Below are 16001 nucleotides of genomic sequence, written 5' to 3'. Positions count from 1 at the left end.
CGACTAATCGGCCATTCGAGCGCCGATTAGTCGGCTAGTCGGCTAGTCGGCCAAATCAATAATCGGTACATCACTAGCAGGTAGATAGGTAGGTGTTTACAAGGTGTCTTTTATGCAGGTAGATAGGTAGGTGTTTACAAGGTGTCTTTTATGCAGGTAGATAGGTAGGTGTTTACAAGGTGTCTTTATTAGCCACCGTGTATAGTTTCGGCCTTAGGGACATTATTACGCTCATTGATAATCAGAGCAAGGTGCAAGGCTGCAAGGTGCAGTCAGTAATTGAGCGTAGGTATACCTACTATATTTTGCACGTAGGTACTTAAGCTATTTATCAAAAAAAAATGTTATTTTAATGATTTTCATAAATAACGTCTGTAACGTTTTTAAGAAGACGCACTGGCTGATTTGTCATTTTATATTTTTCATAGTAATAAGAAAATGTTGATGTTTTTATTGCGTAGCATTAATAAGAAATACTTACATATTAGTCATAGAAAAAAAGTAAATATATTGGACTTATTATTATTTTCAGTATAATTGTTTGATTTATAAGAAACATCAAAATGGCGAAAGATATCGGCCGCGCTATGAAGTTCGACCCCAACACGGAGGCGTTCCAGATGCGGGCGCAGTGGAAGAAGCAGGACATGTGCCGCAAGGAGTGGTTTAAGCGCTGGGCCTGGCTTCTCGACGAAAGGATGTAAGCCCGTAAATTTTATTCCAAATGTCCAAAGGGTCGAAGGTGTATTTATTACAAGCTTTTATTTAGTTTCACCTGACCGTTGTCTGACTGTCTGTGTGTTATCAAATCTTGCAAGTTAAATTTAATCCACTTCCCGGTTTCCGATTGAGCTGAAATTTTGCATGCATGTGTAAATCGGATGACAATGAAATATTATGGTACCATCGAGCGGATCTGATGATGGAGACAGGAGGTGGCCATAGGAACTCTGTCATGAAACAACGTAACCTAACGGTGTCAGGGGTTTTTAGAATTGTCTCGATGAGTATTAGTTGTCTGTCGTAAGAAAAGTACAGTCAGCGATAAAAGCTTCTACCAAAAATGAAATTTTTGCCAAAAACTTATTTATACTTAGTATACATTGACGAAGCCTGCGTGGTGCAACTTGTGCGTAATTAAGTTGTGGACTTAGTTAGGTATAAGTAGAAATATTATTTTAGTCTTTACTTTCATCTGCCATCGAGTTTCTTAGCCATAATCAGATTGTATGATGTATGTACATATCTAATACATTTATTTTTCAAGGTGGTGGTCCATTATGTAGATTTTGTGACTATTATAATTTGAATTAAAATTAAATAGTAATAAAATAGTAGTAAAGGCGAAAGATGTTAGTTATAAATGTACAGTCAAATGTAAAACTATGGGTGCACACAATACCTCTTACTCATAAATATGTCCCATAGCTCTTATGTCGGCAAATTAAGAACTATGGGACATATTTTTAAGTATGTTATACTGTACCTATGCAACCATATTTTTACACTCGACTATACCTAAATAAATTTACGATAAGTTATGTACCTAAGTCAATTCTGTAGCAAATGCTGCTTGTCTAGGAATTGCTAATATTGTTACCCATCACAATAAAAGCCCCTCACAATGCAGTCTAAATTATCATCGGCACATCTAAAGTAAGTAGGGCAGAGAGCCTTTAGCGTGGGGCGAGACATTTGGGGCGCGCCGAATAGACAGGACCAAGCCGCGGGGTCGAATCTAAAATGCGGTTTTACAAACTTGCTGTTTGAGTTGGTAAGAAAAACTGTCCCGTCAAGCATTATTATGCCTAATTTCAATAATACCATTGTTATACTTGTTTGTCACACGTGACAACCTAAATTGACAATAACACTGACAAAAAATATTAAGTCGGTATAAAAGTATGACACGTGTCTCCTATATCAAGTGTGAATGAACGCCAGAGAACAATGTCTACGGAAGAGCCATGGAAGCATGGTTGTGCATTTTGTTCCTATAGCAAAAGTTACTAATACGTCACTTTGTCGGTTATCTCGAAAACGCGCCCTGCTTACCAATTTCTACAATTAGAAATGATAATTCCTATATCCACTGATGGAGTATTTGATTGCGCCCAATATATTTATAGGTTTATATTTATACGTATTTGTATATAATTTTTTGTAACTTAGGTATAAGAAGTACCTATATTTAGTGCCTAATTCATAAAATTAGTATGTAATGACTAATTACCTACTTTTCTACCCGACCGCACCCATAGAAGGCCTAGATTGCTCAGCAATGGCTACTAACGCCTTTGCCACCCTTCCAGGTGCCTCCGACACCCTGCAGCTGTCGGGAATTATAGACCTCGTCTATAAAAACTCGATTTGGTACCCCCTTGTTGCACAATGTACTTACATACTATTACGTCAGCAGTTTTTCGTGTAAGAAAAAGTTATAACTACCTATAGAACTGGCATAGCAAATATATATATTATACATATAAGTAAATAAAAATCGTGTTTAAAAATAGCAGGTATATTATTAAGTAATTTGTACTGAAATCGTTAGCAAAAAGACGTAACTTAATATTTATGAAACTGATACCTATAGGCAGGTAACAATTACATAATTATTATATGTACAAGTAGGAAACGCAATGGAAAATACTGCATTTTTGGATATCATCTTAAGTGACAGAGTTCAGCAAATTGAAACGAGATATGGCCAAAAAAATTACCTACCCTCTCTGGGTGGGTTAACTTATAATAATGACACGAAACCCTAAACGCGTTATTAATAATGGCCAATATCTAACGTTAGATCATTCTACTGGCCATATTCCAACTAGATGTCAAGCCATGTACCTACGCTTCGTCAACTCACGATTCGTACGTAGCAGTCATAGCCTCATAGCATAGCACACAGGCCGCTTATGAGGCGAACTGACAAGTTGAACTAGCGACATGATCGGCGACTTAACCCTATTAGAACCATGTGCATAAGTCTTCTTCGCTTGTATTAGCAGGAATAAGATTAGCTTTGTAGCTGTTCATTTAAGTAGACGTAGTTGTCTAGATGCTTCTACTTATTTATCTTCCTACGCTGCGCCGCGAGGGGGGCGACATCTAAGTGGGAGTGTTCAGTACGGAAATTAAATTGACTATCATAAACAAACCTAGGTAGTAGGTAGGTAGTTGACACAATGTTATTGTGGATTCAATGTCAATGGCAAATCCGGCAATTTGGTTTAAAAACGAGACGTGCGAATGAGGTAGGATCTCGTGTATTTTCGTCATGAGATATTCAACGTCTTATTAATAGAAGAATAATTAATTACATTAAGTACCACCTGTTTTTTTAGGTGTGGGTAAAAATAAGGAAAACAATGTCATGTTATTTGCTCCACGAACAAAACGCCTCTTTCGATCGCGTCTATTCTCTACCTACTTCTTAAAATGATCTAAAAAAGGTATTTTTTTTCTAATTTTTAATTTACGATTAGATTGATTCATCATATGAGCTGACATAATGCAACCGTATTTGTAAAAAAATAATGTAACTACCTAACTGCAGTTTCTGTCAAACTCTAGCCAAGCCCAGGCAGAAACGGAGGCAGCTATAAAGGAGGTAGCGGCCGCCTTGCCCCACGTCGCGCCGAAAGAAGAAACGTTCAAGACACTGAAACCAGTCCCAGTCACTTCCACCGGCACCATCGGCTGGCTCGCGTCCAAGTTCGTCATTAAGATTTATTTAGACAGTTTTGATATCATTTAATGAGTAATCCTTTCGCAATAGGTACTTTAATGCATTAACATATCAAACTAAGTAGCTCGCAAAGTTTCAAGTGAAGACTCAGTTTTGCAGTGCCAACGAGGTTTTTAATCGATGTCTGTCAAAGTAAGGCACGCTTTCAAGTTTCACATAAAAGCGTCCTTTTGAAAACATCTCGCCCGGCATCACGACGCGAATGTGTACCCTATCCAAGCCTCTACTTTACGGAAAGGACATTTTGCATCGAGGCTAAGATTAGATGCGAAATGAGTTCCGTGTGCCAACGTTAAATAGACGGAGCTGAAATTCTATTCCTTGTGAAGACTGTACATAATAGAAAAAAAACAAAAGATATACCTAGGTACTTACAGTTTACAACAGCTATTTATTTGAAATGGCTTAAAATTATTATCTACTAGAAATTTCCAACCTAATGTTTATTCCCTTATTCATAAACGTTTACTAACTCTCTTTCCGACGTATTGGTATGATAGAAAGGGACAAACGATTATTATCAGCTTGTCAACTTTAGTAAACGTTTATAAAGTTTCTTTGAATAAGGGGAGAGTCTAAAATTGAGACGAACGTCGAAGTTGTTAACTGTGATACTGTTGTAACGAATGTCAATCATATTTCTATTCAATCTATTCTCGAAGTAATTCCATGAAAACTGATAATAAGGTCGAGTCTAAATACATATGTACCTACAGTATAAGTACCTACCTACGAGTACCTACATCACTGGTAGTAGGTAGAGATGACGTAATAACGCAGATTGATATTTTTCAGGCCCGACTGCCAGTTAGAAATTTATACTTCGTGGCTCGCGAAACCTCCGCTAAGGCTTCCTGATGCTTGGGACAGGAAAGACTACATGGGATCGAAAATCATTAAGCATTAATACGGGTGTAGCTTGACACTCAGTTAGTACCTACGTACTTTTCTACCTCGGTAATGATTTCATCTATATATAGACTGACTTAAATATTGGTCAATACAACAGCTGACTATGAAGAAAACTTTCGTTTAATTGATTGATCCACTTTACAGCTAACTCGTTGCTTTAGCTCTATCTTTCATCCAATTTAGCCGCACAGCGATAGCCTGACCGATAACATCGTTTTATTTCTTCTACGAGTAGGTAGCTTACCTATGTACTTATGTACCAATAGGTACGTAGGTACTCATATTTCAAGAAGGATCGATTTCACTGAGTGATATAACAAATGTTAAGTCATCAGAACAAGTTTTCCAACATTTTGGTAATTAATATTAAGCAATTTTATCAACCTTAATATACAGTCCTATTACTTGCTTATTTTTAGCTGAAAGTTTTGAAATTAACAGTAACAATATATAATAAAGGTGAAAAATTTACTAGGGCCTCGTAAGTTTTCATGCCAAGAGCTACGTCAAGTATGGAGCTTAGGTATACGTATTAGGGTTATTTTTGCATTCCTAACACTGCCCAGCAAATTTAGTGGATATAATTTTGCAATTTTTGGTATCAAGTATTACCACCTGGAAAAAGTTATGTCCATATTAAAAATGTCGGTTTATAAGGTATATTTAAAGAGGTAACAATAACAATGTGTGGAAGACACCTAATTTCTTCCAGTAATTTAAATATACTTTGCAATAAAATATATTTCAATGAAACTAGAAATTCCTAAGTCTAATTCTTGAGTAAAAATATGTAATACATAGTATTAATGCAAGCTAAAATTTGTATGAAGTACAATACAATGTGCCAATGCAAAGTATAGTCAACTCTAGCCATTCGAAGACTTCGCGGTTGGCAGGTATCGATTACACTTTCTATGATAACCCAAGCTAGAGTGCATAAAACTCGTGGGATTGCATCCGTTTTCTTTCAAACAAAATGTCTACTTGCTATCGTCCACACTGTTAACTTTTAACCAACAATTCACTTCAATTCAGTAGCCTTACTGCAAAGACATAAAAGCCCCTGGATGGTCAGTTAAGTTTGTTACTCTGTTGGGGCCAGACATCGGCGGGGGTGAGCTATTTGCCTTATGATATGACGTAAGACAAGTCAAATTATAAGGTGAATAACTCACCCCCGCCGATCTCTGGTTCATATAGTACGCCAAAAGTAGCGAGCGACTTACCGCTTCAAAGAGGTGTGTTTGGTGCCGTTGGAGAGCAGTTTGTGTTTGGGCTTGTCGTGCGCGCCCGTGGGCGTGGAGGAGGACAGGGTGAGGTCGCTGGCGAACGAGCTGGTCGACGAGTCCTTGGAGATGGCGGTCTTGAGCGCGCGCCGCGCCGCCGACTCGGGGCTGCCGGGCGCCGCCGCCAGCTCCAGCGCCAGCCGCGACTTGCCCGCCGGCGCCACCGGCGGCTTCTGCTCCACCGGCACCATATACGACAGCATCGCTGTCTCTCTAATTAACTCCTGACATTTCACGCGTTTCCCTTTAATAAACCATCTATAGAATTCATATTCTTATCAGTCTTAAGTATATATCACTTTCACTCACTAGTTAATTATCGATTATTTCGTACTCTATTGAGATCTGAAACAAAGAAACCATTTTAGGAATATTAAATTAAAATACATATACAAAATAATTACATAACATAAATTAACATAATAGTTATCTGAGTTTACGGTAGAAAAACCAAATACAGCATACTTTAAAGTGATATTTACCGAGAGATACCTATATCAGAAGAAATCTATCAACCTCACATAGCCCAGATTTTCATATCTTTTTGCTCAAAATGATTGCCATCATACTCTCGCTGAGTGTACCATGTTTATGTTAACTTCTTGTTTATCCATAGAATAAATTATATGTATTAATCGACTTTAATGTACCTAATACTTTATTTGCAGCTTAGGTAGGTAAGTTTTCCTAATGTGCGTAGGTAAAGATTTAAGGAGCCCTCAGAAAACTGTTTTTCGTGCCACTATAAGTACAAAAGAATATTCAGACGATAACCGAAATACGGGATTAAAACCCGACATTACCCAAATACTTTGTACTAACACAAGTATAATTATATTAATTACCTATGAGTTGATCATGATCTTAAACAGACAGCTTACGGTGTCGTACTAATGGAAATGCTACGCAATAATCGACCAGACGAGTTCACTCATCTTACGAAATTGCAATCGTTGCAATTTAAAACAGACATCCAAGAGTTAAATAAGTACCCGTAATGCATACACATAAGCGGGATGTGCAGTCGATTTCTATATATGTTAGTAAGATCAATACCTCAATTCGGTGAAGACCGACATGTAATATTTATTTGCTGGGAAGACCGTCACAGACGTCATGCAGTCAGAGTGCAAGAACTCTCGTATTTTCTATACGTACCTACCAGTGGCGGCGCGTCAAACATATCCCTAGGCAAGCCGGAGCTAATTTGGCTTACATATTTCCTTTACAACTCTGCTCAAACGTCCAAAAACAGGCAAGCCGGTGGGAATCGGCTTTTATGGACGCGCCGCCACTGGTACCTACGTCTCTCATATTAGGCAGAAAGGAAGTATTAACTCTGACGACCTTCTGTAAGTGCAGTATGTGTACAAACATAAGAATTAAGAGCTTGAAGACGGTGTTACCTTATAGATCGTCTTACCCATATGTCAAGATGGTCAAGTTGTGTTGATTGCTAAAATCATGGTTGCATAACATAATATGACATTGTACTATACGAACCATAATTATGCTGACACCGGCATCGGTATAGTTACGCTACGCGTAAGCAACGTGCTTAGAAGTTATTGCTTACCTATTGTTATTATCTCCGCCACGTGACCCAGTCCACGTGAACATTTCTTGCTTATTGACTACTGTCTCCTGGACAATCTGAAAAAGAAATAATATGTAGGTACTTAAAATATCTAGTAGACAACATAAGGGAGTGTAATAAATATTTTGGTTTTCCTTTCTTATTCCTGACATGACATGGAAATCGTTTACCTACCGGCACAGAATAAATAATAGTACTAGGTACAGAAGCCTCACTCTCTAACAAAACGCGTCTGTCACGATCAGCACAGATATAGCCGCTAGGTGGCGACAGCGCCGCGCGCGGCTTATGGCAAACCCCAAAATTGGGGTCGAACGTATGTACTTTTAGCTACCTGTAGCAAAGCGACGAAATCGCGGAGTGAGCCACGCCTGCTACCGGCCAAATCGACATCGAGAACTGCTGCCATTATATAAAGTCACACGTAAGGCACACAGAGACATTTGGCCTTGCTTAATTAAAATGAGCATGTCTTTCAGACTAGACACAAATTAAGAAGACTCGTTATCATAATATTATGTATTTTTGATAATGTTATGCTCAACCTCTGTGTGGGAATGACAATATAATAGCATTCCTGAGGCAAAGAAAGGTCAGTCGCCCGCAGTGAACTCACGCGCCGCCGTGCTCTGGACACGCTCATGATTGGCAACAAATAATTACAAGTTCACATTCATTTCCTACCGGCTAGAGCTTCCACATCGCCGTGTAAATATAGCGGCCTTATTCCCTGCCTGCAGCGTTCGACGTAGGTATCAACATGATATCGAAAACGTATTGGTTGCCCGTGTGTGCGCGAGGTACGGGCATTTCATTAAATTGGTACAGTTAGACCAAGAAAAGTCTGCAACGATTTTGATAGCATACGCAGTGCAAGTGTTATTTATACCTACGTCATAAATCCATAGAAGTTTGACGTTTAAAATAACACTTGCACTGCGTGTGCTATAACTTCTATCTAGGTACTTTAAATAATTATGAAAGATACTTAAATTACGTATATTTAGGAAGAGGCGTTTTCCAACTTTGTTTTTTTTTCTTAAGAGACAATTACTCGGATTCGGAGGCATCGGAATTGGGATAATATTTCATTTTAGTTTAGAGTAAGTGGTCGAAATGCGGTTAATTTAAGGTCTAGTAAGTATTAGTTGGTCAATACCAACTATAATACTTACTAGCTACTTAGACCAATGCATGTGCGTTCATGCCAATGCATGGACGCGCGAAAAGGTAATAATCAAGTCTTTATTTTTTTAATAACGAATAATTGCTATTAGGTAAGTGGGTATATTAACAAAAAATTAAGTTGTGCCCAGATAGTGTACTTATATGCTAAATTAATGAAAAAAATATATATTGCGATTAGTTGCAATGACTCGGGTACTTTTTCCCTCTGGACGCGGAATATTTAACCTTTTGAAGAATGACCCCAATCTTAACCGCGTGAATGACAATACGCGTTGGCCTCACCCAGTGGTCATCAAGCTAGCTAACATTCAGATGAGGTAGATACTGGTGGAAATGATTCGGCGCGCCCACGACGTGGGCTGGGCACAATTGTTGGACACCTAATGTTTATTTTGTTTGTCCACATGACGTAACACGGCAGCGGCAAGGGCACATCGCTGCATCTGTATCAGTAGCTAGACTAGCTAGTCAGTATATACCTATATGTACTTACTATTAATATCCGATGATCGTGCATGAATCGGAAAGTGAACTATTTACGCGCAGTGTGGCCATATCAATAGCCCACAGATTTCTGAGAATATGCAGATTTAAGTCACGTTACATAAAGGTAAGGTTTAATATATTATTTGGCAGCAGTCGAATGATGTTTTATCCTAGGTATTAACAATCGTGACGACTTACAGGCAGCCCAAGCTCGCACCTAGACTAAAAGACCTAACCCTAAGCCATACTTATATAGGTAAGATACATTTCATCCAGTTAGGACGAAACTACCTGGGCCCTAGATGTACTTAGATAGACTGATGAGAATCGCTCAGAGCGTCCTCCAGCGAAGCGCCCAAACCGAAGCAAGGCGTCTGGCGGATAGCTGCATCATTAAAACTGTCATAAGTACCGTCAGGCCGTGCGCAGTACCGTGGCTCACTCCGCGATTTCGTCGCTTTGCTACAGGTAGCTAAACGTCCATCCGTTCGACCCCAATTTTGGGGTTTGCCATAAGCCGCGCGTGGCGTTGTCGCCACCTAGCGGCCATAACTGTGCTGATCGTGACAGACGCGTTTTGTTAGAGAGTGAGTCTTCTGTACAGTCACCTGCAATAATATGTTACTCTTCGAAGGCCGCAAAAATATGTGACGCGCTTATATGGCTCTACCAATAAGATCGTGTCAGTTATTTTTGCGGCCTTCGTTGTGTAACATGTTATTGCAGGTGACTGCACCTAGTACTATTATTTATTCTGTGGTGCCGTCAGTATGATCCAAAAGTTCTTTATATGAAATAGGAAGTATGTTATATTCAATACAACGTTTGGCTTGCCTTTCCTTCATGAGCTCAACTCTAACTCAACCGGTGGGGGTCTATAAAATACGTGTAGGTACATGTAATTGATACAGACTTTAAAGTCTAAACAGACCGATCCAAATATTTTTGTTACATACCTATTCATATATGGCAACACTGTTCACCCGCTCGAGTTCGTTGCTGGGTCGCTCTGGGTACAGTTAAATGTCATAGAGCCGCAAACCCATTCTATTATGCACAATACAATGCTATGCTATTTAGGTAACTATAGCGAAGTACACAGGTAACTTGATTTTGAGTCGTGTCATTCCTTTCTAAGTATTTCGAATGACTCTTATCCTGAATCAAAATCGGCCTTTTACTTGCGCCTAACTCTAGTTCTACATGGTAAACTAGATACAGTTAAGAACCTGGGGGCCGATTTTTGAATTTCGGTCGCTCGATTTCGTCACTCAAAAATCGGTGGACAACGACGAAATACAAATTTTTGAAATACGAGCGATCGAAATTTGAAATCATGTGGTATTTGACCATTCGTTTTCAATTCTATTAGTAGAATTTAAATGCCTAGTAGTGGAGATATTATTGAACGAAATACACGAAATCGAACGACCGAAATTCAAAAATCAGTCCCCTGTTGAGAAACTTGGTCCATTTTAAATAAAAATAAATACCTACTCGTAGTTATGTGCCGACTATGGGTTTGGCCGACTAGCCGACTAATCGACGCTCGGATGGCCGATTAGCCGGCCGACTATTACTTAGTCGGCCACAAAAAATCGTTCTGATTTTAGCGTTGCGTTATTTACCATATTAAGTATACGAGTACTTATTCAACGAGACATAGCTAGCTGCTAGGTTAGACTCTGTTATTATGGTTATGTTATTGAATGGACTTAGGTTATCTGAGGGATGGTTATCTAAGTTCAGTTTTATTATGGCAGCGTCATATTATTTATATTCTACAGCGAGCTACGACTTAAACTTATATACAAATACGTGGGAACCCGTTGTGAGTGATTCGAACAAGGGTGGGACTTTGCTGCTTAAATACAGAGAGCAAAATGTGATTTTGCTCACTGAGTGAGACTAAATCACATTTAAGGCACCTTTATATTTGAATGTAATTTCAACGTCCGGGGCCTAAAGTTCGAAATACGTATTAGGTATATTATACTTGGATTTTATTCGCTCTGTCCCTTTCACGTAATTAATAGCAAAAAGAAAGAGACAAAAAAGTTCAAATGTCATTCAACGGCATATTCACGCTGATGGTTTATAATTTATAATAGACCCCCATAAAAAAGTCACGAGTACCAAAAAAACATACCGAGTATGAATTCGTAATAATTAATGAATGAAAACTAAAGTATGAGTTACAAAAGTCCATGACCACTTTATGAATGAATTCCATTCATGTGGCCATACACTTTTGCAGCTGGGTGTACATGTATATGTATATACATGGTGCTTCCTGTAACAGGAGCAATAAATTAAACTAAAGGCTGTACTCCTCAAACTGACCAACATTTGTTAAGTAACTTTTATAAATTCTAAATCCTTTAGACTTCCTCTTTTTCATACAAAATAAATATTGCCTTCAATGTACGCTGACATCAGTGTGTTTGACTTTGCTTGTCAACATGACAAAATTTGCAATACATTGCGTCTTAGAATAAACTTTAAAGTGTAATAAAAATCAAACTATAAGTTATTTTCAAAAATTACTGTTTGAGGCGTAGGTACAGCCTACAGTTTAGTTTATTGCTCCTGTTACAGAAAACACACTGTATAATGTATATCGATCAGTCTAGTAATTAATTAATGATTGATAGGTAATAATAAAAAGTTGGTTAATAACTACGTTTTATGTAAACCCGTTTATGTGCAATAAAGTGACATACATACATTTTAGGCTGATAGGCTCCCTAAGTATAGGACCACATTTGACTAGGAAATGTGAGAGATGAGGACTTCGCTATCCCATTTTACTGATCCAACTTGTCAGTTTTTTAAGACAGCAGACCATAAAGCGACATGTCCAATTGAGAAATGAAATAGTTAAGTACCTAACTATGACAGTATCAGCCGTTAAATCGCCAAATTATCAGATTATTGCAAAAGTGCCATATAGTGCTACCGTCACCTTCTGTCACTTTCTCGAGTGAAATTAGATTACAGCACCGTTATATCCATTGTTAATTGTCTGGTTGATCAAGCGCATTTAAGTCAACCGAACCAATAGGTAACAGTAAAGGTGCTACATTACCGCACTAGTGGGTAATTAGCTATTTACGTGCATATGTTGAAAATTAAAGGGCACTGTACTGTAAAACATTATACGTTAGAGTTTGTCCGAAGAGAGAAGCCGTAAAATGTATTGGTTCCCATACATTCCACGACTGTTTTCTTTCCGCACAGACTGTGTACTCGCGCGAATTAGTAGATTGTTAACCAAGGGTTGAAAGGTACCCATTTCTGTCGAGGTAGTTTGGCGCTCGAACACAGTGAGAGCGCCAATAGTCCGAGACAGAAATGGTGCCTTCACCCGAGTTAAACACTCTACTTTTCATATCGAATGCGAGGAAACCAAACAAGACAAGGAAATTTCGCAAAACCAGTAATGGAAGTACCTAATAAATCTACGGCCAAAATTTATTTTCCTTAGGACTTACTTGCAATCGGAGACTTTACATGTGTGAAGATTAATAACCCCTAATCATTTAGATTGCAATATTTACGAAAACACACATTTTTTAACAAACTGCAGTAATTTTAAAATGATTTAGTCATTATAGTATGAAAATTAGCGGGATTGCCTCTTAATTTGCGGGATCTTAATTTTATACTTTTTCGTTCTAAAAGCCGCAATAGACTACCGGATCGCACCGCGACCTTGGTGCGCAGCACAACGTAATAACATAATAAAAGTATTTTAAATATTAAATAACAATTTAATTAATAATATAAGTAATTTTTATCTTGTATTTTATTTTCATGAATATTAGTGCTAAATAAGTTTAAAAATCAATTTAATATCGTACAAACGTTTAACTGTGGCTTTATAAGATTCTGCCTTTGCTCATTTACGCAAGTGTAAGGTTTAAAAAATATTTTTGGTGTATTCCTTTTGGTTCCCGCCTTTTGAAATCGAGTAAATAGAATTCAACGAAAAAAAATCAAGAATAATTTGTTTTTAACAATTCACTTACATATTTTTTTACAAAAAAGGATCAACCTGGGATTAGTAAAATTAAACAATTACCAATTGTTCCAGGCGAGGAAATAAAGACACTATTTTTCCATTTTGTTTCCACCCAGTTGTTCGTGAGACGGGGACGCAGAGGAGTACACCACTTTTCGGCACTGAGCATAAACGTATCACTTTCTGCGCATCTTTTAGAACAACAACGACACACTTTCAGAGCATGAGATATGAAAAGGTAATTTCCTACTTTTTAGTGTTCCGTACAAAACTTTGTTCACGGAACACTTATTTGAACTTGTATCGTAATGTTACATATTATGTGTATCCTTACCTATCTTACAGTGCGCAAGTTCATCAGATCAAACTTGTATTTTGTCGGCAATCCGCGGCGTTCCGCTCCCTTTAATTAAACGATTGATATGGGAAACAAAAGAAACTGCCAGGCAGGTAACAAACGTGCTTCTAATAAAATATGTTTTATCATAAGGCGCAATATTTATGAATAGCGGCATACATATTTAGATAGGTAACAAAAAAATACACGTGACTCAAAATAAATGGCCTTCGCACAACTCCTTTCATCGATCAGTTTCCGGTAACGCTATCGCCATGCCTGCACCGACACGGGACGGTCCGCGGACGCCGGCGGGCCCCGTAGCGCAGGACGTCCTACATTTACTGTCTGTCTGGATCTGGTCACCGCGGCCAAAGAAAATTCACGCATCCTGCCATCACTCTGACCTAGAAATCGTTACGACATGACCTCACCTAATGAGACAGCTAAAAATAGATCACACCACGTAAATGTGCGGGTTCAAGGAAATTTTTAACGCCCGGCAAGCCATAGGTTTCCAATAGAAATGGTTCACGTAATTTCGTAATGTCATCGATCTCGCGATTCAATCTCGTGTTAATTTATCGCTTCAAAAATCGCCATGGCCGGTCGTGTCGTGACCTTTAGTTTTTTCATACCTAAATTCGTTACCAGTCTCTTTAAAGAAATTGTTGCTGCGTTTTCGTATTGATTCTGATTAATTGGCCTGTTTTTGTCATATAATACCTATAAGTACCTCTACATATAAGACAGGCGTACATATTATTAGTACATCTAGCTAGTACCTACATGTAAGTACCTATGTACCTACATAGGAATCTACCAAATGCACGAGTTAATATCGTGAAACGGTTTGGTTATCGATATTATAGGTACTTAACTCTACATTAGACAGTAATTTTAAATTTCCGCTAAATTTCGTTACCTGTCTACAGTTCCTGCTCATTTCGGTTTTCGCGGTAGCGCCTCTTAGTTTAAGATTTAAGATGTAGAGATTGTTTGTAAACAATACCTAAGTACATCGCCGCTAGCCGTATTCATATAATTTATATTTCCCTGGTCTAATGTTGTCCCTTAGATACCCCGCCCGATTTACCCTATTTGAGGGTATCTACGTTTTTGGTATCAAGTCAGTTACAGCATAGTTGGACCCTCGGAGTTCCACACCGATACTTACCTACGCACTTGCTGATTTTGGTTGTCCGATTTTCATACCTACCTACAAAATGGTTTGATCATGGTGATGATTTGAATACGTGATTACGATTTGTTGCGTAGTTAAAATTATAGTTTTGTAAGTATTTGTTATTTTATTACGTACCAATTACTTTGTTCGAGACGCGACGCCTGTTGTAGAATATGTGGTGTTCAGAGAATAGGTCGATTTCGTATCTAGGCAGAGAAGCAGACGGAAGGCTGCATTTCCGTTGCAAGAATGCACCAGCGATTCACCTGCGCGCCGCGGCTGCCGGCGCTGCGCCCTGCGTCGGCTCACTCTCACACCAAACAACACCGATATGTATCAATTACACTTTCAATAAGCCCACCTTTCTTACCTTCATCATGGCTTGGATTCTGTTTTTGCGTCTAATGTAGCTAAAGATAGGTAAGGTATATGTAAGTAGGTATAACTACCGTGTCCGCGTGTCGTCATGTTGTTCCGTTCGTGAAAAATAGACACAAATAGATAAGAAATACCTAGATAGGTAAAGAGCATACATACGTGACTAAACTTCGGCAGGCGGTTGTTTGGAGTTGCAACCTTAACGCATTCAGGACCGGCAGTCCGGATCACTCGCTGTCAGACAATCGTACCGAAAACAGGGAGCGAATGGATGCGGCCGGCTGTTTATAAACATTGGATAGTCCAACGGGACGGAATGCGATCAATACCACGTCGAGCGTACTCCGAGCGGCCGGGGCCTCGTCGGCCCCAACCTCACCTGCTGCGCGAATGGTAATCGTATGCACTCTCGCGGGGCAGCAGTAGGAAGGCGGCGAGTGCATCAAGGCGCGCGGAGCGAACGGGGGCGATGCGCACGAACGTACGAAGCGGACGGCTGGCGGCTGCCGTGTGCGCGCAGCCCTACTCGTTACGTCACGCGCTTTGACAGCTGGCGCATCAGGCGGAGACGCGGACGGCGGCCGCGCCGCGGCGCCACCGGCGGCGGCGGTCGGCCGCGATCAATATCGCGCACGGCGAGAGCACGCGGACGCGCGCGGCGGGCGGCCGTTGCTGGCCGGCGGTCGCCCTCTGCTCGACCCACGAGAACAACAATAAATACCACAAACCCCCATACCAAAATATATTCCTACTGGGTATAATTATATACTAGCGACCTGCCCCGGTCGCGCACGGGTTAACAAATTATACACCTAAACCTTCCTCAAGAATCACTCTATTGATAGGCGAAAATCAC

General features: G+C 39.4%; 2 protein-coding genes across 2 annotated transcripts in view; one reads left to right on the top strand and one right to left on the bottom strand.

Annotated features, from left to right (window-relative positions):
* LOC134679248 (uncharacterized) overlaps nucleotides 1–15670 on the bottom strand; it is a 36635-nt gene extending 20965 nt beyond the window's left edge. Inside the window, exons 1-3 of the mRNA XM_063538137.1 lie at nucleotides 15305–15670; nucleotides 7526–7602; nucleotides 5890–6294 (exon numbers count right to left, since the gene is read on the bottom strand). Of these exons, the coding sequence (XP_063394207.1) occupies nucleotides 5890–6152 (263 nt within the window). The 5' untranslated portion in view covers nucleotides 6153–6294; nucleotides 7526–7602; nucleotides 15305–15670. The remainder of the gene's footprint in view (nucleotides 1–5889; nucleotides 6295–7525; nucleotides 7603–15304) is intronic.
* Nucleotides 535–4880, top strand: LOC134679250 (uncharacterized). Its single transcript, XM_063538139.1, has 3 exons — nucleotides 535–700; nucleotides 3577–3717; nucleotides 4547–4880. The coding sequence occupies exons 1-3, from the start codon at nucleotides 564–566 to the stop codon at nucleotides 4656–4658; spliced, it is 390 nt and encodes a 129-aa protein (XP_063394209.1). The 5' UTR covers nucleotides 535–563; the 3' UTR covers nucleotides 4659–4880.
* Nucleotides 15671–16001: the final 331 nt, after the last annotated feature.

The sequence above is a fragment of the Cydia fagiglandana genome, chromosome Z, assembly GCF_963556715.1.
Source record: "Cydia fagiglandana chromosome Z, ilCydFagi1.1, whole genome shotgun sequence".
NCBI lineage: Eukaryota > Metazoa > Arthropoda > Insecta > Lepidoptera > Tortricidae > Cydia > Cydia fagiglandana.
The sequence above is the reverse complement of the archived record's forward strand: the minus strand, read 5'-3'. Positions and strand labels throughout refer to the sequence as shown.

Bases quoted from the DNA above. Each gene is read 5' to 3' on its own strand.
- LOC134679250 (XM_063538139.1), top strand. From the start codon at position 564: ATGGCGAAAGATATCGGCCGCGCTATGAAGTTCGACCCCAACACGGAG. The intron at 701-3,576 runs GTAAGCCCGTAA...GTCAAACTCTAG, and splicing joins TGGCTTCTCGACGAAAGGAT to CCAAGCCCAGGCAGAAACGG. The intron at 3,718-4,546 runs GTTCGTCATTAA...GATATTTTTCAG, and splicing joins ATCGGCTGGCTCGCGTCCAA to GCCCGACTGCCAGTTAGAAA.